Source organism: Onychomys torridus, chromosome 20, assembly GCF_903995425.1.
Source record: "Onychomys torridus chromosome 20, mOncTor1.1, whole genome shotgun sequence".
Lineage (NCBI taxonomy): Eukaryota > Metazoa > Chordata > Mammalia > Rodentia > Cricetidae > Onychomys > Onychomys torridus.
In genome coordinates, this window is record NC_050462.1 from 7412003 (window position 1) to 7437672 (window position 25670).

The following is a 25670-nucleotide window of genomic DNA, read 5'->3' on the forward strand; positions in this document are numbered from 1 at the left end:
TATCTCAGAAAACATGGTGGTAGGTCCCTAAGGAAAGACACCCAAGGGTGACCTCTGGCCTCCACACATATATGTACATTCCATGCACATGTACCCACATAAACATGCATATGCACACACACATATGTGCACACACACACATAAACACATATGCACACACACACACACACACAATGCAATGTGACCTCATCAGTCTCAGGCACCTATGCATGGGGGTAGGGGTAAAGAGGAGGGAGGGACATGGAGGCTCTCAAAGGAAGGCTGAAAGGATTGGGGTTTGAATAGCACCCCAAATGAAGGGCTCTGGGCCTTGACCCCACTGGGATGAAGGAGACAGGAACCAACATCCAGAAAAGAGTGAACAAAGGAAACTCTGGAAAATCATACCTGGATTTAAAACAAAAACCAACTGTTATACCATTCTAAACAGCCAGGATGACTGCTCTCAAGGAGTAGGACTCCAGTGACCACAGACCCAGGATGAAGGGCAAAGCTGGCAGCCACCTCACGATCTGAGCCTGCACCATTCTGTCGGAGACCCGACGAATGCTGAGGTTGTCGGGTTTTGCAATAAATTCCTATTTTTGTCTTAGAAATCTTACTTGGTGAAAAGAACAATCGACTAGGACTGAAGAGCCCTGACCCCCTCCCCCGCTGTGTTCTGGGTTCGAAGTCAAATACTCTGTTAGTGAAGGAGGTGTGTTTACACTAGATGTGTCGGGTTAGTGGGGGTAGTGATAGATGGGACTTTGTTTATTGATTATCTAGTAGATGTAATCTCTGTGCTGAAAGCCCCCAGTTATGATCTGGCTTGATATTGTGAACAAGTTGTGATGTATTATGGGATTTTGTATCTGTGGCCCACAGATCAAAACTATTTAAAAACCCCTATGTCTATTGTAAACACATACATACCTTTTTCTTGTCATTAAATAGCATGGCAACTGTTCGTGTAGTGTTTATAGAACATTTGTATGATAACTCACCTAGAGGGGATTTGTGTGTGAAGATGTGAATAGGATCCAGGCAAACACTATGCCTTTTCATACAGAGGACTAGAGCAGCTGCAGAATTCAGGGGCAGTGAGGAGGGTTGGCACCAATCCCCACGGATGCCCAGAAGACAGCTCTACTGCATTATCGTCATTTTCTAGATGGAGATACTGTAACACTTTCTCAGGTCACACAGCCACTGAACTAGAAACGAGAATTTAACTTCTGGCCTCTCTGACTCCACAGGAAGCTCTTGCCTATTCATTCCACATTGTTATGTTCTAACTTTAGCTTAGGAACAGACATCTGAAAATGTATATAGTTAAACGTACATACGATGTCATTTGAAAGAACAACACATTTTCTGAGTGTGTAGGACCAAATTTGCATACGCCTACTGTGGAACTTTCTATACGTTCTACAGGCTTTTTGATACGTGTGCCACTGAGGTGTGCTTACCGCTCTTAGAACATCAGTGAAAACAGCAAGAGGTCACAATCGTAGCTAGCATGGTTTTGGCATGTGCTATGTGCTAAGCGTGTCCTAAGCGTGTCCTAAGGAAAGCTGTCCACACGTAAGTTGTAATGAATTTAAAAAGTACTTTCTAGTGCCATTGTCCTTATTTTACATGCAACTCGAGGGTGCACTCAGCCAAAGCCACAGTTCTTCAGTGGAGGAACTGATGGGCAAGGATTATTGAAAGGGAGAATTTCTCAAAATGGACTATTTATGTCTTCATGGACTTAGACAGTGATTTCTAAAGTGTGGTGGCTGGGTCAGCACTGCCAGCACCACCCACTCCCCCCAAGAGAGCTGTTAAAGGTGTATTTTCTCAGACTCATCCCAGAGAGAACCAGAAACTCAGCACCTTGTGCCTGGCTGTCTCCACATGCTATCACTTGAGAATCAGCACTTAATAAAGCCATGCTGTGATGATGACAACCACAAGCAAAATCCACAAGACACCAGACTACATCATCAGCATGCTTAGTATGAGAGAGAGCCTATGGGAGGGCTCTCTAGAAGGCCCACTTACTTCTGTTACACCGAGGTCCGTATCGGTTGGGGTCAGAGCAGAACTGACACTTGGAACCTTGGAAGCCATCCTCACAAATGCAGGTCCCGTTGCCGCTGAGGCCATCTATGCACTGAGAGCAGAGGCAGCCCCGTGGGCCATTAGGACACATGTGACAGCCAAGGAGAAGCAGATGCTTTTGCTTCATGGCTTGAACTCAGGCTCAGTCCCACTGGAAGTGACTCTCGACTCCTTGTGGGAGGTGGAGTCATCTTGGTATCACATAGGATGTAAAAAGAGTACTGGGCTTGGGGATCCTGACCTAGGATTTAGAACCTTAAAGGACAAGGTGCAAGGGTGTATTATGTAGCTGTTTCTTCCGAATGGAAACATTCTGCATGGAGTGAGGCTCAGCACTGGGAAGGTTAACTAAATTTAGGAGCCTCAGGAAACTCACAAAACACAAGCCTAAAGAGTTTTGACCACAGGGAGCCTTACGGAGCTTCTGTGAGCAGTGAACACTGTCTGGGGCTGGAGACTCTTCAGTGGGGCTTTCTGATTGATGGGCAAGCAACTCCATGGTGGACGCAGCTTTTGCCAGTCACTGCTAGTGCTGGGATGGGCTTTTCCAGTGGCTGCTCAGTCACCCTTGCTTCCAGATGAACACACTGGTTCATCAAGACAGACTCGTATGACTTTTGTTTTTCCCCAGTACTCTATCTGTCGTGAATATATCTCTTCAGAATAAGCCACAGCACAAATGTGAAATGAGATCCTTCCTCCAATGCTTAGCGGGTGGCAGTAAGCAGACAGAGACCTTTAGATGAGGCCTGGCCCTGTTCTCTTGACATTCTTGTTTGCTCAGTGTGTTCTTTCACTTGCTCTCCTACTGTGGTGGTTGGAAAGAAAATGGTCCCCAACAGGAGTGGCAATATTAGGAGGTGTGGCCTTGTTGGAGGAAGTGTGTCACTGTGGGGGTGGGTCTTGAGGTCCCTTTTGCTCCATCTTCCCTCAATGTGACTGTCATTCTACTTCCTGTTGTCTCTGAGTTAAAATGAAAGACTCTCAGCTCCTGCACCACGTCTGCCTGCATGCCTCCATGCTCCCGCCATTATGGTAATGACTGAACTTCTGAAAATATAAGTGAGCCACCCCCAATTTAATGTTTCTTTATAAGAGTTGTCGTGGTCATGGTGTCTTTTCACGGCAATAAAAACTCAACTAAGACAACTACCCGCATAGCCCTGGCAAGACCATGTTGGTATTGAATACTGAACATCAGAGCTGGGTGTGGCTACTTTCCCATAACCCCAAGGCCCCAGGTACTATCTGATCTCTTCTCACACTTACTTTCTGTGTGAGACAAAACCCCACCTCCATGTTTCTTTCCATTTGCAAGAGCAGTAGTTTAGATGTGGATCTATTAAATTCCCAGATCTAGTTTTTCTTACATGAACCACAGTTTTCCTACATGAATTTACCTTCCTTTGTTTGGTCTTGGCCTCCAAATAGAAGAGTTAAGCTTTGGCTTTTATGTTTCACTAGATTCTGAAGTTGGGTTTAAAAACAACAACAACCAGTGGCCAATGTTATTATTATTTTGAAGTGCCATAAAAACCTTTGACATTAGGATCTTCACAGGTTTGAAAAGTGAAGCCCGGAGAGTTTCGAGTTGTCCAAGATCTCATGGTGAACTATAGGGGAGCAGAGACTAAGCCACATTCTCCCTTACTCCCATCCCCTGACCTAGGCTCCTTGGTTTCAGGAACCTTCTGTTTCAGCAACAGATCCAATTCTTCTGAGTCCTGGGAATGCTGGTGAGCACTGTGCCACTTTTTGATTTAGGAGTTTTCAACATTGCTGTGTGACTTCAGAAAGGTCAGGCCACATGAAAGAGTGTGAAGCAGGGACTATACTCACATGCCCATTTCCAGAACATGGTTTCAAGAAGCCTCCTGGACATGGGTTGCAATCAGGCCCGAAGAAGCCGCTACAGCATTTTGGTATCTGGAAACAACACACATGCTGCCCTTGGGGACCCCAAAGAGAGCACAAATTTCTCAAAAGAGAGGTGTTCTGATTTCCACTAGTGGGGTACAATACCATTCCTTCTTATGAGCGCCTTCCCACCAACCTATTGAATGTCTTTCATGTGAACATGAGAATGAGGCAGGTGAAGGCTACTGCTTAATGGGGCTGGAGAATCATTCAGGGGTAGAGCACTTGCCTAGCATTCGCAAGGCCCTGGGTTTGATTTCATAAACATACGAATGGGAGATAAAAGAACATTCCAGGGCATGGTAGGTGCTAGGAAGACAAGTGTTGGAATGGAGTGGTGGCAGGTAGCGGTGGAGTTTGGAGGCTTGTTGGGTAGTGACAGGAGAGATTAGGTAGAGGGACACTCGAAAGATGAGTCAACCCCTGTGTATCTGGGTGGACATTCTGAAGAGAGTATCAGATATGCATATTGTGAGGCAGAAATGAGGGTAAAATCCAGGTGAGAAGTTTGAATGGAGGGTGGCTCACACATGGGTGTCAGGGGCACGGACTCTATGTTAAGAGGCAGGGGGACTCAAGGTATGATTCAGGGAGGTAGCGGCCCAACTACACTACCAAGTCTACCTTTTGATTCCCATTCAGGAAAATATCCTAAGTTCCTGCAGGCCCCTTGTGACCAAGCAGACTTCAGAGCTCAATAGCATAGCTTGGAGCTTCACAAGTCTTGGTGTCCTGGAAGGGACCCTGGTTGTATCCTCCTTACCTTCACGGTAGCATTACAGTATTGGGCACAGCCACTTTTCAGGTTCTGTGTTCTGCTTCTGTAGAAACATTTATGTGGGAAGAGTGCCTGGAAGAAAGCCATTGGGTAAAAGCACTGTTGTGTGCATTCTAGCGTGCACTGGGCATCACACAGCCTCTTCCTGTGCCAGCCACTCTACTCTGTGGCACTACTGGTACCAGAGCGAGGGCCACACCAGCACACCCAAGCCCAAAGCAGACTGCCATCTTCATGAAGTCTCTTTCTTTGTTGGTAGAATACAGGCCAAGCTTTGAACAACCTGTGGCACAAGGATCTTTACACCTCCTTTCATGTTATGACAGACATTTCTAATCAATCACTTAACACTCTGATTGATTCTGCATGTGGTCTGGCTTCTCCCTCTGCTCTACAGCCAACCTTAAGCTCATGTGGACATCCTGAAGCCAGCAAGTATCAATCTCTTCTATGTGGAAAAATCCACCAACTGAAAAATATATCAATAGCCCGAGGCTCAGTGGTAGATTAAATACATCCTTCTATTCTTTAATATTTGATGCCCATTGTAGTTAGCTATAACTCTCAATTACTGAAGACTTACAATGGGCATATGGTCCATCTGTTTGCCAATTCATGTGAATATTTTTCTTTTCTAATATATATAGAAATAGAAGAACAGATAGGCTAAAATCTGGTCCAGAGACTATGGTTTTTTTTTTTTTTTTTTGTTTTTTGTTTTTTGTTTTTCAAGACAAGGTTTCTCTGTGTAGTTTTGGTGCCTATCTTGAATCTCACTCTGTAGACCAGGCTGGCCTCAAACTCACAGAGAAGCGCCTGGCTCTGTCTCCTGAGTGCTGGTGTTAAAGGCGTGCACCACTGCTGCCCAGCTCAGAGATTACGTTTTATTGTTCACTAACTTTGGTACCATGTGGTCTCTGTGGGTCTTAGCTGCCTCTTGTGACATGAGACAATGATGCTGCTATCAAATCTCATCCCAAGAATTTAGCTCTCAGCTCAAATTTTGTATTAGATGCATCTTTGCGTTGTTTATCCCCTTGTCCTAGGCTCTGCTGAAGGGACCTTGCCAGGTCACAAGATCCTAAAAGCTCATCCACATAAATGCATCCTGAGATCTTGAGGGAAGGAATAGTTTAGGTAATTAACCAGTGTGCATCATGGGATCTCAGGAGCGTTTATGGTTCTTGTTCATTTCTTTCCCCCCTCTTCCTTTAGTTTGAGGCTAAATTATGTCCCACTCACAGACAGAATCCTGATTCTACCACATGTCAGCCTTGTGTCCTTGCCTTGCTCCCCCAGTTGAGAGGCAGTGATGCTGATGATGTATGTCCTGCCTAGGTTTGATGGTCAGTATTGATTGTTAAAGCCACAGGATGTAGCATCCCCTAGAAGACATGCCCCTGGGTGTGCCTGTGAGGGCTCATCTAGGTGGGAAGCCGCATCCTAAATGGGGCAGCACCATTTCATGCTCTTGGGTCCTAGACTACTCAACAAGGAGAGAGCTAGCTAGCTGAGTACCAGCATTCATCTCTCTCTGCTTCCTGCCTGCAGATCCATGTGAGAAGCAGCCTCATGCTATGCTTCCCCTTCCATGGTGAACTGTGGCCCCTTGAACTGTGAGCCAAAATGGATTGTCTGGGAGTTTTATCACAGCAACTGAAGAAGTAACTGTTATTGGTTGTTTTTGCTCTTTACTCTTTTGGGGAGCCCACTAATCAGCTCCCAAATAATCACCCACAGAGGCTTATTCTTAATTTTAAATGCCCAGCCTTAGCTTGGCTTGTTTCTTGCCAACTTCCTTAACTTTAAATTATCCCATCTTCCTTTTGCCTCTGGGCTTTTCCCTTTTCTTCTGGATATCTTATTTTCACTCTTACTCTGTGGCTGGCTGTGTGGCTGTGTGGCTGTGTGGCTGTGTGGCTGTGTGACTGTGTGGCTGTGTGGCTGTGTGGTTGTGTGGTTGTGTGGCTGTGTGGCTGTGTGGTTGTGTGGTTGTGTGGTTGTGTGGCTGTGTGGCTGTGTGGCTGTGTGGCTGGCTGTGTGGCTGTGTGGCTGGCCCCTAGTGTCTTCCTCTCCTTGTTCTTTTGTTTGTTCTTCTTTTTTCCCTCCCAGATTTCTCCTCCTATTTATTCTCTCTTCCTGTCAGCCCCGCCCATCCTTTCTCCTGCTCTGCTATTGGCTGTTCAGCTCTTTATTTGACCATCAGATGTTTTAGACAGGCACAGCAACACAGCTTCACAGAGTTAAACAAATGCAACAAGCAACTGATACTCCAGGGTTGCTGCATAGAGTGGACAGGACTACGTCTGTCATCCAGCTGTCGCTGTGCTACCAGCTTATTCTCCTCCTGTTTCCTGGTCAATAGTTTCTCAAAGGACTTGTGGGAAATGGCTTCATTAAGCACAATAAACACATGAGCACCCACCCCTACTTAAGGTTAATGTTTTACTCTATTAAGTATTTTCTACTAGGAGTGTATTAAAGATCTTGTCATTCTCAATAATAATGTAGTCTAACATTGAAATAATCTGTTTGGGAAAGTCTTTCTTAAAAGACAGAAATTGCTGTCATCCTTCTTGTGTTAGAACACGTTGCCTGTAGCATGAATTGTTAGAAGGCTTATTAATAAAATCAAACCCGGAGCCAGGTATTGGGGTGAATGCTGGAAGATCAGAGAAGCAGAACAAGCTACAGCTTCCTTACCTCGCCAACTTCTCAGCTGATCCTATTTCTTCAGACTGGAAGCCTCTGAGTCCTCATCCAGAATGAATCTCAGCTGAAATGTTGCTAGAAGCCTAAAAGCTTAACCAGGCTAAAAGCTTCTAGTTTCTGGTTTTCATGCCTTATATACCTTTCCGCTTTCTGCCATCACTTCCTGGGATTAAAGGCATGAGTCACCATGCCTGGCTGTTTCCAGTGTGGCTTTAAACTCACAGAGATCTGGATGATCTCTGCCTCCCAAGTCATAGGATTAAAGGCATGTATGCCACCATTTTCTGGCCTCTGTATCTAGTGGCTGTTCTGTTCTCTGACCCCAGATAAGTTTATTAGGGTGCACAATATTTTGGGGAACACAATACCACCACAGTTGCCACATTGCTTTTTCCAGCAGAGTACTTGGTATATAATTACAGATTGCTGTATAACTGTAAAAAATATATATATTGGCCTGAACTTCTTAAGGCAAAACCCAAGCCAATATGATACCTTATTTGGTCCATAACTAAGCACTGTGTCTAAGATATGATCAAATATCAATAAACAAGTGAAGAATTTAATTAAACATAAACAATTTAAAATAGTTCAGTGTAATTTTCTAACATTTATCTTTATTTTAATTAATTAAATTATTTTAGGTTTTTCAAGACAGGGTTTCTCTGTGTAGCTTTAAAGCCTCCCTGGAACTTGTTCTATAGACCAGGCTGGCCTCAAACTCACAGAGATCCGCCTGGCTCTGCCTCCCGAATGCTGGGATTAAAGGCATGTGCCACCATCGCCTGGCTATCTTTATTCTTTTAATTAAAACTTTTTTTTTATTCATGTGTATATGTGTCTATATGTGAGCACACATGGAGACCAGAGAAGGGTGTTGGATCCTGTGGGGCTGGAGGTACAAGCGGTTGTGAGCCACTTGATGTGGGTGCTGGAGTTGAACTTATGACCTCTGGAAGAGCAGTCAGTGCTCTTAACCACAGAGCCATTTCTCCAGCCCCCATTTTTATTCTTACTGGCAAACAATAAACATGCTTATGGGGTACAGTGTGGTATTAAATGTCTAAGCTAATTAATGTCACTATTGCCTGATTTACTTATTATTTCTTTGTGGGGAGAACATTTAAAGTCTAGTCTTAGCCTTTTGAAGTACACAGAACATTAGACACCATCACATACAGTCAGGATACTGTGCCTAAACTGGGACTTATTTTTCTTGTCTAACTGAAAGTGTGTAACCTTTCCTGATTATTTCTTGTGTATTCCTCTAGAATTATGATTGGGAAGAGCAAATACCAACACCGGGCTTTATTTAGGAGAGAGAAGTAGAGAGGAAGTTCTGAGAGAGGCTGCTTGCTCCTGGTTTTTATGAATTTAATTGATACTGAACCTGTTGTCATCCACAGAGAAAGAAAATTAGGCTAAAGAGGTTAAATGACATAACCAGGGTCAGCTAGGAACCCAGCATGGATCTGTGGGGCCTCTTCCTCCCACTGCGACAACGGAAGCCAGGTTTAAAGAAGGGCAGAAAGGAGTGAGAGGTCAGAATGGACTTGTTCAGGCTGCTCAGGAAACAGCCGTGTCACACTCACTGTGCGCTCAGAGTCAGCCGGACACTTGCTCCAACGTATCAGGGAACAGCTCACACAGGTGCCCTGAAAGAATGGCGGCAGTCAGCACGGCATCCCCCTGACGGCCCCAGGGAGACAGCCTTCAGGAGGTCAGGCTCCCCTCCCTGTGAAGGGGGCTCTTTGGACTCTCCCACTGTCCTTCCAGTTCCTCCCAGGGTGTGGGAGTGAAGCCAGTGCCGGACAAGAGTTGGGGAAGTTGAGCATGCCCCAAGCACCCCTTCTCTCTCTGGACAGAGCAGCCAGCAAACAGGCTGGAGCCTTCTGATCTCTCTGATGGAGAAGCACCTGCCCCTGAGGGGACCTTTCAGTCATTCCGGGGACTCAGAGGAGGCAATGGCAGCAGAGCTAATGCCACCATTCCCATTAGCTCAGCGGCAATAAAGCTGAACAATAAAACTTGCCTTCTTGTTCTTGCCTTTGCCTCCAATGGTTCTTAATTTGGGAAGGAAGAGACAAGATGGATGTCCTCGGATTGGTCCACATCTGTTCCCTGACATCTCTGTATGGCTTGGTGACCATTTTCCAGCTGGTTTTGGTCAACTGGAGACACCAGCAGGTGTTTGTTGCAGGAAGAGAGCAAACCAAGGATCTCCTCCTTACCTCCACGCTGGTTGGCACACTGTTCCTACAGCTCTGGACAAGTTTGCACACTGACCCACAGCCCTCCATGTCTTCTTTGGCTTTTCCTACTCTCACAGGCAGCCCAGTACCTCACTCCAGCCCTTTGGTTGTGGGTGGGATGGCTGCTGTGGTTGTTTATCCCTGCTTACGCAGCATCCACATGTTGGTGCTGTTTTGAACCATCTGGGATAGGTTTGGTTTCCTGCAGGAACTTGACTTTAAAAAGTGTTTTTTATTAAGCATCTAAAGTCCAAACATACCATGTCCAAAGGCTGCCATGCTCTGAGTGTGTCTAAAAAGGAAATTTTAGGAAGTTCCAACTATTTCTACTCTTTCTTGGCCTGAATACATATTTTCCAGAGGATTCATTCAGACTCTGAAGATAGATATCCAACCCAAACCTTCCTGAACTGAGCAGAGCAGGCAGGGCTGGCTTTAAACCTAGAGGAAATAGTTACGTAGTGGAGGAAGGATTTATTCTTAGACAGCTACTGCAAAGTCCTTGTTCCTATGAAACCGCATTTCTTTGGGCTGTAACTGGAGTCCACATCTCGAGTTTGTCCCTTAGATAAAGAACCAGCTTTTGAACAGCCAGAAACAGAGCATGGCCAGCAGTGTCCCTGTCCTGCAAGCTTCTTTCTCTAACAGAGATGCCTGTGGTAGAGGGCTCTGAAGAACTCATTCAATGACTGAATCCTATTATCTTCCTCCGTTTTGCAGGTCCCAATTTTCCTAATAGTTTCACATCTGGGTTAGGAGGGATGCTACTCTCTCTCTGGCTTAAGCCAGGCAACGTACCCGTGGTGATTATTTCCAAAAAAGGAACCAAACAGGTTGCTGCCAGGGGCTGGCTAGGAGAGTAAATGTTTCTTAAGAGTAAACCTTTCTTAAGAAGGCTGATCAGAGTGGCATAATGTTCCCCAGATGGCATCTGGCTTTCAGAAGTTAGCTCGATAGCCTAAACAAGCCAGTCATGGTATCAGTCAAGAGCTCTGGGACCATTCTAAGAAGATTCTTGGATATTTTTAGCCTCCAACAGGGGAGGACAGGAAGGAGGTATCCTGGCACATGCCTGGAATCCCAGCACTTGGCAGCTGACTCAGGAAGATTGTGGATTCAAGGCCAGACTGGGCTCCATATTGAGACCCTGTTTCAAAAAGAAGAGGAGAAGAGAAGGAAGAGGAGAAAGAGGAGGAGCAGGAGGAGAAGGAGGAGGTGGAGGTGGAGAAAGATTAAAAAGTAAAATTAGGTGTTTTTTCCCTTGTTCAGTGCCTGTGTTGCAAAGATACTGTGAGATCAATCATTATGACTGAAGTTCCTTGCAAAGAAAGATCCAGACCTTTTACCACTGCAATTTGGGATTTATAGTTCATAGTAAGTTAGAGATTGCCCATGGAGCAATATCGATATTAACAGTGCTTTGATTAAAACTGGCTGAGCCAAAACGGTTGATCCTGAGTTAGCAAAGGTCATTAGAGGGCACAGAAGCTCATGAAGAAACAGAAAATCAGGTATTGGGAAAAAATTACAGGAAGACGTAGAAAGATGAGTGATTCTCTATGTCAGGGCAAAGAAGAGTTTATCTTCTGTTCCCCCAGAGAGAGTAAAGCTGTGGCCTTGGGCAGGGTCTCCAGGTGACAGGGGCAGAGGAAGAAAAAGAAAGGAGACCGTTCCTGACACCCCCCTGGGGGGGGCTCTGCTCAGTTTGAGTAGGCAGAATAGCAACTCTCTTCAAGTTCATGTCCCTCCAAACCTCAGGATGTGACTTGTTTGGAAATAGAGTCTACAGCTGTATTTGGGCTAGGGAGTCCCTAAATCCAGTGGCAGTTGTACTTACAAATACAAGAGAAGGGGTTTGGAGATTTAGCTCAGTGGTAGAGTGCTTACCTAGCAAGCTCAAGGCCCTGGGTTTGGTCCTCAGCTCCAGGAAAAAAATACAAGAGAAGACACGTGGGCAAAAAAGCCACAAGAAGTGAGGGTAGAGATGGGAGTGAGGAGCTGAGCCAAAGAGCACCCAGGGCTTCTGGGAATTGTCAGAAGCTTGGGAATTAGTGAAGTGGCCTGTGTTTATGTTCTTGGCTATGTAGGAGGCAGAGGCAGGGGGATCTGTAGAGAACACAAATTTGAAGTCATCTTGGGGAATATTGAGAGCCCCTATTCAAAGAATAAAGGAGTCCTGGGATTTCAGAACTCCCAAGGACAGCATGGCCTTGCTGATAATTTGATTTCAGATTTCTAGCATCCATAAATGTGATAGAATAAATGACTGACATCTATGGTAATTTGTTATGGCCACACCAAGAACCCTGCACAACTTCAGGCCATCTCTGGTAGAAATTCCAGCAGAACCTTGGTTCATGGCTGATAGGACCACATACCTTCTCATAGAGATGCACCCTTAGGGGGTGGTTTCAGCCTTCTCAGAGTGCTGCCTGCTTTCAATGGCTGTGCCAGCCCCAGTTTCCCAAATTCCCCAGGTTCCCTTACCAATTTCATTTCTCTCTTTGTCTCATCACATCGATGGGGAAGAACTGGGATGATGGAGGGAGGGATGAGAACCCCGTTCAGTGTGTAAATTCGGCCATTTTGGGCAATGACCTCGGTTTCTTCCACGGCCACGTCATTTGCCAGAATCTGTCCCTGAAATAAGCATGGACATCTTCCATTCTGATGGCAGGAGCTGGAGCAGACCCCAGGCAGATGTGCCCAGTAACAGCATCTCTAGAACCCCTCAATGTTACTTGGTTTCTCCCTGGAGGGAAGGTGGTGGCTTTCCGTCAGGAAATGATTGGCTGTGACCTGAATCCCTTCCTGGACAAGGATGTCCCTGAGCATGCACAGGTGGGACAGAGGTCTGTCTACTTCCATTTCACACAGCACTTGCTTATTTTACCTCTTAGTTCTCAAATGAAGATCCATCTATTCAATACATTTATTGATAAACTCTACTTTAAGCCCTGTGGATACATCAGACAACGAAACAGACATACTGCTGCTTAGCAGCTAGTGGAGGGAACAAAAAAATGAATGAACTTGCCAAGATTTCTGAGTTCTACCTTTCCCACACCTGCTCAATGGCAACTTCATTCTTGCTGCCCAAGTCAAAAGCCTCAGAGTCATCCTTGGCTTTCTCAGTCCTTATCACCCATCAAATATTTTGGCAAGGCACTCAGGAGGCAGAAGTGGTTGGATCTTTGTGAGTTTGAGGTCAGCCTGATTTACATATTGAGTTCCAGGACAGCCAGGGCTGCATAGTGAGACCCTGTCTCAACAAAACAACACACACACACACACACACACACACACACACACACACACAGACACAGACACAGACAGACACACACACACACAGACACAGTCACAGACACAGACACACACACAGACAGACAGACAGACAGACACACACACACACACACACACACACACACACACACACACGTGCACATTAAGTGCATGCATCAGCAAATTTTGTTGGATTTATCTTCAAAATACATTTATAATTCAACTACTTACCATGTCCCCGGCCATACTTGTATAAGACACCATCATTATTCATTTTTTTTTTGTGTGTGTACATATATGTACAATGGAGGCTTGAGGCCAGTCTTGAGTATTGTTCCTTAAATACTGTTTATCTTTTTTTTTTTTTTTTAAATACATGGTCTCTCAATGGCCTAGAACTCATTAAGTAGGAAAGACTGAATGGCCAATGAGCCCCAGGGACCCATTTATCTCCCTCCCCATGACTGGGATTTTAAGTGTGTGCTACCACACTTGGGGTTTTTAATGTGGGTTCTGGGTCCTCAAGTTTGAATGACACATGCTTTACCAACTGAGTTATCTCCTCAGTCCTGATTGCCATTTTCACTGGATTATTATAACCAAGTCTCTTGATCTGTCTCCCAAATTGTGTCTCATCAGATTGTCTGCTCTCACAATCCTCCAGGGCCTTCTAGGCTCACTCAGGCATGTGGGACCCAGCCTACGTCTCCATCCCTTTGGTGTATAACTGTTTTCCATCACCTCTTCCTGCTCCCGCCTCTGGCTGGCCACACTGTCTTCTCATCCCCCAACTAGCTCAGCTTGTTCCTTGCTGTGTACATTTGTTCTTGGCTGTTTCTCTCTCTCGAAACTTCTCTGTCCAGAGAGTCTCAAGCTGAGACCGCTATTTCCTTCAAGTCGTTGTTCAGATACTTTCTTCTTTGTGAGGACTTCTTGGAGCTTTATCTAAAATGCTAGTCCCCTGAAGGCAGAAGGGTGGCTAAGAGTTGGGGGAAGAGTTCTGAAGATGGGGGGTGAGAGGGGATAGTAGGGGTACCGAGTAGGACAAAACATGGATGATTTTTTTTCATATACAGAATCTAGGTTTGGGTATATCTGAATACACACATACATATACATGCATTTGTGATGTAAAGACATAAGAGGAGAGGAAGGGAACTATTGAGGGACTAGAGGATAGTAGGAGGATATATACACAAAGTACAGTGATACACACATATGTGTAAAAATGAAATGTTACAGTGCATCCATTATTTTCTACACTAACAAATAAATGTAAAATCCCCTTCTGTCTTCTTAGTCCCATCTCCTGATTTGCATTTTTTCTCTCATTGCTTCCTATGGTAAGCTTTTTTCCCCTTAGCATCTTTATTGACTACCTTCCTACTTACTAGAATGGAAGTTCCATGCAACCAGAAACTTTTCTCTGTTTGCGTTTGTGTTCTTCAGGACCTAGGACAGTGCCCAACACATCCTGATACTCAGTAGATGTCTGCTGAATGGGTCAGGTCATCATCATCACCACCAACAACGGATGGTGTTGAATCAACAGGGGACAATTCTCTCTGCTCCCAGACTTATCTACCCCAGTGAGCTTTTTTGAGTTTCTTAAGTAAACCATGATACTCCCTTCACCTCAGGTCTTCTCACATGCTCTCCTTGCACCCCAAACTCTCTTTTATTCATCTTGACAAACTCATTCTCCTCACCCTTCAAGTCGTGACCACCTGCCTTTCCTGGACTCCTCCTTTATGTGCTCTCACAGCTTCTGTGACTGATACTCATTGCAATAGCAACTCATTGACCATTTAATGGACGGTTCAATTCTGTTTTCTCTGCTGGCATGTAAGCCTTGCTTTTCTTCTTCTTGCTTCAACCCAGACTGTTACTGATGTAGGTTCTCAGCTGCTATTTGCTGAAAGAACTGAGCAAAGAGTGGACCAGCTGTAAAGACATGGGAACTGTGAAATAGGGGAGAGAGCTCAGTTGGTAAAGTGCTTGGCTTTTCGTAGGAGGACATGATCCCTAGAACCGTGCTTTAAAAAGTTAGACACAGAAGCATGCACTTGTAATTCTAACACCGGGGAAGTGAAGATGAGGATTTCTGGGGCTCACTGGACAGCCAGCCTAGCCTATTTGGTGAACTGTAGGCCAATGAGAGACCTTGTCTCAAAGGGGAGGAAGGCTATGGAATGACACCTACGTGGTCCTCTGTCATCCATGTGTACACACATGTACCTGCATTCACAGGGACATTCCCACAGATGTTACCTACCAAGAAAAGGCTTCATGTCTGTGAGTTAGTGTAGAGGCATCAGAGTAAACATGCATGAGTCAGTACCAGCCACAGGCTTCTCACTTACATTGCGGGTTACACTAAACTGTATGATCTGATTGGCCATGCTCCTGATGCGAGCCATCGAAATGAGAGTGGTCACTTCCAGCTGCAGTGGAAAGAAATCAGGGAGTCATCTGCAGCAAGGCACAGAGTCCCCATTTCTTACAGTCCTTGCTTCAAGAAAGTACTTAACTATTGATGAAATAATGGGAGCTTGATGTCATGAGCATTTGTGGCTTTAAGGATTTCTCTGTTAATAATATCACAGACAATAGTTATAGACTGAAGGTTGCTCAGAGCTAATAAATGTCACAAATAATTCTCTAGCCCCAACATATTGGAACTCAAGATTAGGATCTGGTACTTGAAAAGGAAGGATAAAGTAACAGTAGGAAGAATAGAGCCAACCTGGGTAAATGAGACAATGTGGTATCTGACGAGTTCCAGAAGTTTCCGAGAGCCCTGCAAAGGAAACAATATCCTATGTCAATCAATGAAGAAAACTCTACATGCTTCTTTTTTTGAGGGCCCTTCACATGAATGACTTTGGATATTAATCATAAAAGACAATAACCTAACCTCTTTACTAGGAAACTGAAGATAAGAAAAATTCCATGTTCAAATGGCTGACATTCATCAAATCTCTTGGCTGTTCCAAGAACATAGCACACACATTTCATGTAACCGCAACATCCCTGGGAGTAGAGCTTACCATTAACCCATTTTATGTATGCTAACACTGAGGCTCAAAACACACCCAAGTCACACAGCTTCCTCAGGATAGGAACCACACTTTCAGCCACTCTGCTCATTCATTCCACTTCATGTCTTAGGTTACATTTTGGAATTTTTATAACATCCCTCTATTTATGGTTTTCATTTGCTCCATAAATCACGTTGGCTTATCAGGCTACATACTGATATTTTAGGGGTGTTCAGTTGTAAGAACCTTTATCACTCATACTCTCAAAAGAAGTCACCCTTCTTCTAAGACACTGCCAAGATTTCCTCTTGCATCAAAACACTGGACCAACAATGGAAGAAGTCAACCAATCAAACCAAACCATGGCAGCACAACCCTGCTGCTACCACAGCTAGGGTCCAGGCACGCTCAGGGAGAACTGCAGGCAGGTGCCCGAATCTGCAGAATGGAGGAGCACAGGTTCACACTCCCTGCGGCAGAAGGCAGTGGCAGTGGTATCTTCCCCTGCACTGACTCAGCTGGTCATCAGAAGCTTCCCAGTCCTCAAGTTCTCCTGGGTCTGTAGCACAGCTTGGGCAGGCGAAGATCACAGACCAAGAGCCTAACAACTACCAGAAGGTTGTCCTTTTTGGGGACATGTTCTCCCACCATCAAGGCTCAGGCTGAACTCGAGGTTCTCCCTCCCACCCCACTCCCTCATTCAGAAGCCTCTTGGCATTTGACTATGATCATGATCTGTAAGTAATGACCACATATCTCAGTTTGTCTGATCCACTTCTATCTTACACCTATTATCTGGCTGCTCTGTTCATTTTCAAAAACATCCGGTGAGGATGATGAATGATTAAGTTGCCATAGCAACAAGCTGGTAGTATGATGCATGGAGCTGTGCTACAGAAAGAATGCTGAGTTTGCTGCCAGCTACCAGCTCTGTAAGAAATGCTTTGTGGCCTTTTGGGTGGGTCACCATGGAACCTTGAAAAAATCAGCCTCTGGGTCTCAGCTACTCCATTGTTCCAAGAAATTGAGACTTGTAGGAGATAGAAGTAGTGCTACAGGCTTCAGTGCATGACACCAGAGAAGATGATACAGAGAGAACATTGCTGAGACATGTCCAACCAGACTAGGCAGTCAGTTTCTGAATGACGGGACCATGTATGTCCATATTGAGCTATTATCACTTTGTGCTCAGACAGAACAGAATGGGGACATAATAGTCACTTTCCAAGCATTTGTGCTAATAAATAAAAATAAAGAAGGTGTGCTAAGAAGAGCACTTAGCTTGAGTTTAGAAGCCTGGGTAGCATATCAGTTTAGCTTCTGTGTGACCTTGAATGAGTCACTTATCTGTTAAGGCTTGGTTTTCCTAAAAAATAAAGGGATTGGGATGAATCTCTTCTATAGCTTTGCTTCTATTGGAAAGAATCTATCAATGGGAGACTCCCCTTCTAAAGTCGAGTTAGTGTTGGGTCCATGACATAAGGCAGAAAAGAGTAGAAGGAACATAGGAATCAACCAGAGGGTCACTGTGTGCTGTAGCCTTGTCTGTGAAGGGTCATTGGTGCCACCCAGCATATTGATGGAATGTGCTTCATGTGAGCTGTCCAGGGGCTTTCACAACCTCTTGCCCTCTCTTAGGAGCACTCTCACTTCCTGTGATTCGTGTTGATTGTCAGTGTGACCGAATCTAGAATCACTGGGGAATGCCTGTGGAGGATTGTCTTGACTGGTTAACTAATGTGAGAAGCCTCATCTTAATTGTGAATGGGACTACTCCTTGGGCTTTGGGTCCTGGATTGAATGAAATGGAGAAGGGGAGCTGTCTTTCTGTTGGTACTAGGATGTGAATTTTAGTCCTTTGCATGATCAGTGTGTGTGTGTGTGTGTGTGTGTGTGTGTGTGTGTGTGTGTGTCTTCTCCCCTTTAGCATTTTTAGATTGCAAGATGTCCTTGTTGGTACCCGAAGGTATTGTAGCAAGGACTACATCCACAAATCTATAAACCAAAAAGGAAACAGGATTTAGGGTTGCCACAGCTGCCTGGTTGAGGCTGCCTGTGTCAGAGTGGATGTGTGTTCCGTTTTGTTCCGCAGGTCTGCCCATCAATCTCACTGTACTGCCACTAGTCACAATGCTTGGGACCAGGCCCTAGAACTCGCTTGCTTGATAAGCTTCACAGGTGATTCCTGACCACAGTGGAGTCTGGGAATCACTGCTTTTAAAGAACTGGGCAGTTCCCACTTCTTGTGTTCTGTGTCATCAGTACCCATCCTTGGTAGCCTTGCCCCATTGCTGAAATGACAGTGTGGTTTCTGGAAAGCCACAGAACAAATCTAGAACCATCAGACTGCCCCATTTGTTTGTCATTTTAGTGAAAAAATTCCATAGCCAGCTCTTTATCTCTTCAGATTTTGTTTGTTAGGCCTGAGGGATGATTTCAATCATTTAAACCTTGATCTTGATATAAAGGAAACTACAATCTCTTAAGGGGGACAATGGCTGCGCTGAAGAACTGAGGTAGACAAGGGAAGGGTCACTGCAGAGAAAAGGGAGATCAAAAGAAAAGGAGAGGCTGGAGCATCTAACAGCGACGACTGGTTCTTTGAAAGTTTAGTCCAGGCCTGGCCCTAAATGGCCAACTGAAGTTTAATTCTCTGGGTGACTTTAGTGTTGTAAGGAACTGAAAACATTTGCTTGTTTGTTTATTTACTTATTTTTAGTCCAGAGAATGTCAGCATGGACAGAGTGAGGTGCATCAGGAAGTGGATACTCTACCTCTGGAGAAAGGAGGTAATCCATGGTGCCCGCCTTCATGTTATCCAATGCTTTGTTACTTGGAACGAAAATGGTGAATGGGCCATCAACACCACCTTCGTCTAGGGCCTGTCCGACATTGGTTGCCTGTATTTGAGAAATCAAATTTTTTATTTTCATTCAGTGGCCAGAAAATATGTAAAGCTGGCATTTCTGCTGATTTTTATAAAGGACTTAACCAGTGTTTTTCTGAAATGTATGAAATGGCATACCTCTAACAAAGATCTGAACTTGCTGTATCTTGGTTGTAGCATTTTCATTATGGTTTGCTGAAAAGAGAGATTTTGCTGAAAAGTCAGTAAGAAAATGGTAAAATGATTTGGGGAATATGAACGTTAACATTAAGAGACATGGCAGAGTTAGTGTGAAAGTGTGGGCATGTATAAAGGACTTTATATAATGCTATGCATTATGCAACTACTTTGATTTGACCAGTCATCCAAATCTGTGCATTCTACTGCAGTCTCTGGCCACAGCATGCAGGTCAGGAAGAAGAAATTCATTACGACTCTGACTGCTCTTCTTGGAGCACAGGTGTGAACTTGCATGACACAGAGCACCAGGCTGAGTTGTCCCATATGGCCATAAGTGAGGTTAGGAAAAAGTGTCATGAAAACACTCCCAGCATGGCTTCCTTTCTCTCTGCAGAAACACTAAGAAGTCTACTGAAAATTGACAAGTCATCCTGTCTTTTCTTAGCTTGAGACCATCCTTGAAGGCTAAGTGCTGGCAAACACTTTCTTCTTGGATGTGGGTTTACAGGCAGAAAAGAAGGTGGGCATGGGCTGACTTCACCGATGCTTTACTTGTCTCACCTCAGGGTTGCTCTTAAGTGTGGCCTCTGTCTTGTCCATGGCTCTGTCGAGGATGTGTATAAGCCCATTTGAAGCTATGATGTTCCCTTGGATTATTTTAACTTTTTTGCCTCCATGAAGTTGGAGCTTTAGTTGATTGTCCTAAAATATCAAAGAAAGAAAAAGTAAATAAAATTAATATGGCATTCTGGAAAGAAAACAATTAGAAGTCCGAGGTTTGTGGCTGTGAGACTTTGAATAAATCACATGATCTTACATGAGGATGAAGATGTCTGCCTGACCCACCATTCATTGTTTCCATTAAGTTCCAATGAGATAGTGTATGACATCACTGATGAGTTTCACATGCAAAACTTTGGGCAAGTCAGTGTAGGCTTTCCTCCTATTAGCTGCAAGTTCCACTAGGGTGCAACAATCCAATTGATTGTATTGCATCTCTCGATTTAATACAGTGGTTTTCAACCTGTGGTTTGTGACCCCTTTGGGAGTCAAACAACCCTTTCATAGGGGTCACATATCAGATATTCTATATATCAGATATGTACTACAATTCACAACAATAGCAAAATTACAGTTATGAGGTAGCAGCAAAATAATTTTATGGTTGGGGTAGCCACAACATGAGGAACTATATTTAAAGGTTGCAGCATTAGGAAGGTTGAGAACTATTGCTTGAATATATTACACAAAGAAGGTGCACAATGCATGCATTTGCTGAATGAGTAACTGGAGCTAATTGCTTGTTCCTCTTATGTGACTCTTAAGAATTACAGACAATAAATATCAATGAATGAATACAAGAATATATGCATGACCCATGTCATATACACACTCTATCCTGTTCTCACATCATACATTCTCTCACACATAGCGTAGCAGTTGGTGTCAGTTAGATTTACATTTGAATTCTGGCTCAGATATTTTCTGTGTGACCTCTCCACTGTCCCATAGGAAAATAAGGATCCTCAACACTCTCTTTCCAGAGTTATTTTACATAATACAAATAAAGATTTACACCTCTACTTAGCATGGAAAGAACACTCAACAGTCTGACAACTATTGATACTAGGTGAAATACAACAGCCTAGGACATAGCACACACACCTGTTAATCATGGGCTTAGTAGTAACACAAACAATTTGTGAGGGGAAGTGAGGTAGTTTTATTAAAAATAGAAAACAAGCAGAATGAACGAAGACAATGGATCAACACCAGCAACCCTAACCAGACACACTCCATTCATTTCCTTCCCTAAGAGGAATGCTGGTGGTTTGGGGCCAGGGCTTCCAGGAAGCAGGCTCACAACACCATGAACTTCATGTTGGTGGTAAACCAGCCTGCTTCCCTCTTAGGCTTGAAAGACATCTTATAGTAAAGACAAAGTAGGTTCATTCCTATTTTTGGTTAAATTGATTTCTCTAGGATTGGGCTATGCCCCACCTATAACCTTAACTACAAATGGTTCTGTACTGCCTGTTCCAGGAAACAGAAACCATGTCTTAGTTTCAAAGGGTTGTTATGACCACCTGTTGTTATGACTACCTTGTTATGACCACCTTGTTATGACCACTTTGCAACCATGTCTTTGTTTCAGGAGGTTGTTATGACCAACTTGTTATGCTTATGTTCTACTTCTGTAATCCTGCCTATTTTCTTGCTAAATCCCCCATTTGGAACCCACCCCTACTCCAGAACTATAAAAACCCTTATCTCACCCATGCCCAATACTGATCTCCTGAACCTCACCTTTAGGGAGAGATAGCCCATGTACACGAAAAATAAAAAGCTTGCTTTGATTAATTGCTTGCTTTAATAATTTGGCCATGATAATGGGTCAGTAGTCTTTCTCCTCACATCTGTGGGATTAACAGTGGCAGCTGAATGATGGTTGCCTTGAAAGCTAACTCAAGCCAGACCCAAGTCAAACACTATAGTCCCCCTTTTTTTGTAACAATTTTACAGACTCCTCTGGCCCCCTTGTTGCTCTGGTGTGTCATGGCAGTGAAATTCAGAGAAATTCTGACCTCATCCTTGTTGAAGATTTCCCCTGACTTTCCAGTCAATGTATAGAAGATGTCTGTGTTGTTCATCTGCTCTGTGCTCATCTGCCCAGCAATGATGTGGAGCTTCACAAAGTACCGAGCAACCTCGCTGCCCATCAAAAGCTCCTTTACCTAAGAAAAGAGAGCCAGCTGGGATGATGTTGGAAGGAAATGGGTGTTATAATCCATTCCACGCCTCATTCATCATCAAAGACACCGAGGCTGGAGTGCCCTATGGGTCTCTGGCAGACAGAGATGATGCTTCAGATGAGCCCCGGCCTTGAAGGGGGTGGAAATCAGAGTCAGAGTTGATGGCCAGTGCACTGGCAGACACCGGGGGATGCCGCCCTGGCACTGACATGGTACCTAGAGCAGAGCAATGGCCACAAGGGGGAGAAAGAGGGTACCAGGCCAAAGGATCTAGGAGGGGGACCAGAAGGAAAGCTCTCAAGGTTGTTGTTGTTGTTTTTTTTAATGAAAAGAGAAGGTAACCTGAGTGCCGGAGTGTGTACCACCCCAGGCTTTTAAAAGGTGCACTTACTTAACACAGTTAAAGAGCAGACCGCCAAAAAGAAAAAGCAGGTAGAATGGAATGGTGATGCTTTTGAATAGCAAACTTACGGGACCAAATCTGCATTTTTGTTATTACTCCATAGCCAACAATCAACAGATACTTTTAAAATGAATTCTATAAAAACATCATATATTAAAGAGGAGGATCCCTCCCACCCAAAGTGCCTAGGATGAATGCTTGTGACATTGTCCTTTTGGCACAGCAGAAGAGACACAGGAGGTTTCAAGGCTTATGCCAGGCCCAGTCCCCCCCCCCCCCCCGCCTGCTGCCTATGGGTCAGGATGCAAGCCCCTAGCTACTGCTCCATCACCATGCCTCTCTGTCACCATGGCCCCCTCCATGATAATCATGGAGTCACCCTCTAAAACTGTAAGCAAGCCCCCAGTTAGATGCTTTCTTCTGTAAGCTGCCTTGGTCATGGAGTCTCTACACAGCAATAGAACAATAACTAAGACACCCAGCATCCTTATCTTGAGTGTAATAGAGGTTTCTCACTTTAAATAAGACACTGACTGCTCAGGCATTTATAATGGCCCCTTGGATGGGGTTGTTTTATTTATATACTCACGTCGAATCCTTTTAGCGCCGTGTCTGAGGGCAGGAGCACAGTGAAGGGTCCTAGGTTGCTCAGTGGCCAGGCATAGGTTCTGTCTTAAGAGTCCAAACACACAGTGAAAGAAAATGTCATGTGGGTCAGAGGTGCACGGAAGTGAAAGTGTTCGGTGGGTCTTGTGTCGGGCTGGTCTGTTCTCGTTGCTCTGTGGTGTTGTTGGTAAACTGAGACTCTCTAAGAGCAGACAGTGCTGTGATGTGCTGGCCTTACATATTCCTGAAACTCTCTAAGACTTAGCTGTGGCTTCTAGATGCTCTGCCATGAAAGGGCAGGGTGTGACAAGGTCTTTGGACACTGACCATGGCTGGCTGAGCTGCTGGTCTCCACATGCAGTCCTTGGTCCCCTCAAGGGCAGCTCAGAGAAGCCCACCATAGACCTACTGTTCCATGGGCACCCTCTTGAAAAGCAGAATATTTGAACAAAGGACCTTGCTTTTGCATTCTGCTCTGAGCCTTGCAGGTTACATAGTTAGCGGGTTTCCATCACCCAGGAGATGCTGGGAGATTACACCAGGCTCTGTGCTCCCACATAGGAGCAAGATGCCTGGAGGTGAAAGGTAAACCGAGCTCTGCCTGGCAAATGTTTGTGTGTGGCATCTATTTTTCAAAGGACACTCTGCACTTCCTGTTTTCAGGTAGTGTCCTGGGAGTTCTTAGCCGAAGGTTAAAATTGTTGCAAGGTTCTTCTCAAGCCCAAGCCACGTCTTTAGTGCCTGATTCTCCCTAGGAGGCCTTGCCAAGAGTGGAACACCACACAGGAGCGACAGTAAAAACTATTCAGAGAACACAGCATTGGCCTGCAAGGACAGTGACTTCTTTACTGTGTCCTTTCTTGGAAACTGTTTTAGCACCCTCAGCCAGTTCTCACATCAATGCTGCCATTTTAAGGTTTGTTTGGTCAGGTCTGTGTTCTATATTTTTGCTGATTGGCCAAATCCGTGCTTGGCTGAGGTCTTACCCAGTGCTCTGATGAGCTGTGATGTTCTGTCCTTCAGAGGATGGGGTAATAGTTTGTGGAAGGCATTTGTGGATGCATGAGCATGCTATCATGCCCAGGGCTCCAAGAATATCTGTTGCCACTACGGGTTAATTAGTAGCCTTCAGCTAAGGGTGAACACAAGCAAGATTTGTCCAAAATTCAAATGACACCTTCCCCACTGAACTTGGATACGACCATGGAGCTTTAGTGACTCTATCCTCTGTGTTCTCTGCCAACGTTTATTCATCCTTGAGAAACACAGGAAGTTTAGGGAAAAAGGGACAATCTCTTACATCAGTGGCTGTCCCTCTTGCTCTTGCTGCTAGTCTGTTAATCTGTGGTGATGTCATGACCCTGGCCTCAGTCTCTGCCTGGCAAACAGCTGTCTCCTTGGAAACAGCCATCTCTACTCTTCCTCATCCCCTGCATGGCCTTTCCCTATAAGGGTGAGCCCCAATGCACCAGCTTTGTCTGTCCCTTCTGCCTGCTGGTGCCTTGCAGAGAGAGGGCTGCCCTTGAGGAGGAACTCAACATACCCAGGATCGAGATGAAAGAGGTCAGCCTTCCTTGCCACACTCCTCTGGGTTCAGTGTTTAATTCTCTGAGTCTCTCCATGATGCTTCCATAGCAGGTCAGGCCGTCGCCCATGTAACCTTTCTGGCAAGTGCATCTGGAGAGAGGGCAGAACCACATTCTCAGGGCCTTGGGGCCATCGAGCTGAGAGTACACAGCCCAATGCTTCATTTCCCAGGCTTCCCAGGCGAGGAGAACCATATGATGGACAGGACTGGAGGCCAAGAGAGGCCCAGACTTAGCCGTCAGTGCAGAACCTGGTTTGTCTTTCCAGCAGGGGTTTAGAGAATATAACACACACACACACACATACACACACACACACACACACACACACACGCACACACACACACGCACAAGCACACTTATAAACACCAGATAGCTCTGTATGTTCTCAGTAGAAGTAATTTCCAGTGCAGTCCAGACACCATCCACATAAGAATCACTTGTGATGTTAGCTACAAATGTAGACTCAAGGACCTCCATACACAACAAGCTACCCAGGAGGGTTAAAATTGACTGACAACTTGGTCGGCTGTAGAGCCACCTTGGAGGAAATCTATGGACATGCCTTAGTGAGATTATCTGGATTAGGTTCATGGAGGAGGGTAAACCCACTTTAATTGTGGGTGGCACCACTCACTGGACTGGGATCCTGGACTGAACAAAAGGGGGAAGGACTAGGCACAAGCACTCATCACTCTGCTTCCCGATCACAAGTGTCCTCTCTGCTTCCTGACTGCAGATGCCACTGTCTCCAGCTCCTGGTGCTGTGACTCTCCCAGCACGGTGCCCCGGAGCTCGCCCCCACTCTGGGTCAGTTCTTCTTGCACGTCCTCTCACTGTGCTGTGGAGCCTCTGGTCAGTCCAGTTATGTGAAAAATATCTACTTCCCTCTCTGTGAGAGCAAAGGCTTTGGGTGTCTTTGGTCACTGTGGTCACTCCAGAATGTAGAACAGGGCCAGGTCTTTAAGACATTCCTAATCAATTGTCACCCACTCACCCACTAAGTAGGAATTAAGTCAAATATATATATATATATATATATATATATATATATATATATATATATATATATATATTTGAGGAGCCAGAGAAACCATAGAAATTTAATGCAATAGTGTAGTCTCATAAGAAAAGGAGGTGAAGATGTGTTAGCTGTGGCATGCTGGCCAATGTCTAACTGGCTCT

The 25670-nt window shown here is 44.9% G+C and overlaps 1 protein-coding gene across 1 annotated transcript in view; it reads right to left on the reverse strand.

Annotated features, from left to right (window-relative positions):
* Nucleotides 1-25670, reverse strand: part of Stab2 (stabilin 2) — a 170214-nt gene that overhangs the window by 101407 nt on the left and 43137 nt on the right. The window contains exons 10-22 of the mRNA XM_036170220.1: nt 24443-24576; nt 22883-22965; nt 21723-21872; nt 19699-19839; nt 19096-19152; nt 18845-18970; nt 15776-15829; nt 15393-15473; nt 12235-12387; nt 9088-9150; nt 4769-4855; nt 3928-4014; nt 2029-2140 (exon numbers count right to left, since the gene is read on the reverse strand). Of these exons, the coding sequence (XP_036026113.1) occupies nt 2029-2140; nt 3928-4014; nt 4769-4855; nt 9088-9150; nt 12235-12387; nt 15393-15473; nt 15776-15829; nt 18845-18970; nt 19096-19152; nt 19699-19839; nt 21723-21872; nt 22883-22965; nt 24443-24576 (1328 nt within the window). The remainder of the gene's footprint in view (nt 1-2028; nt 2141-3927; nt 4015-4768; nt 4856-9087; nt 9151-12234; nt 12388-15392; nt 15474-15775; nt 15830-18844; nt 18971-19095; nt 19153-19698; nt 19840-21722; nt 21873-22882; nt 22966-24442; nt 24577-25670) is intronic.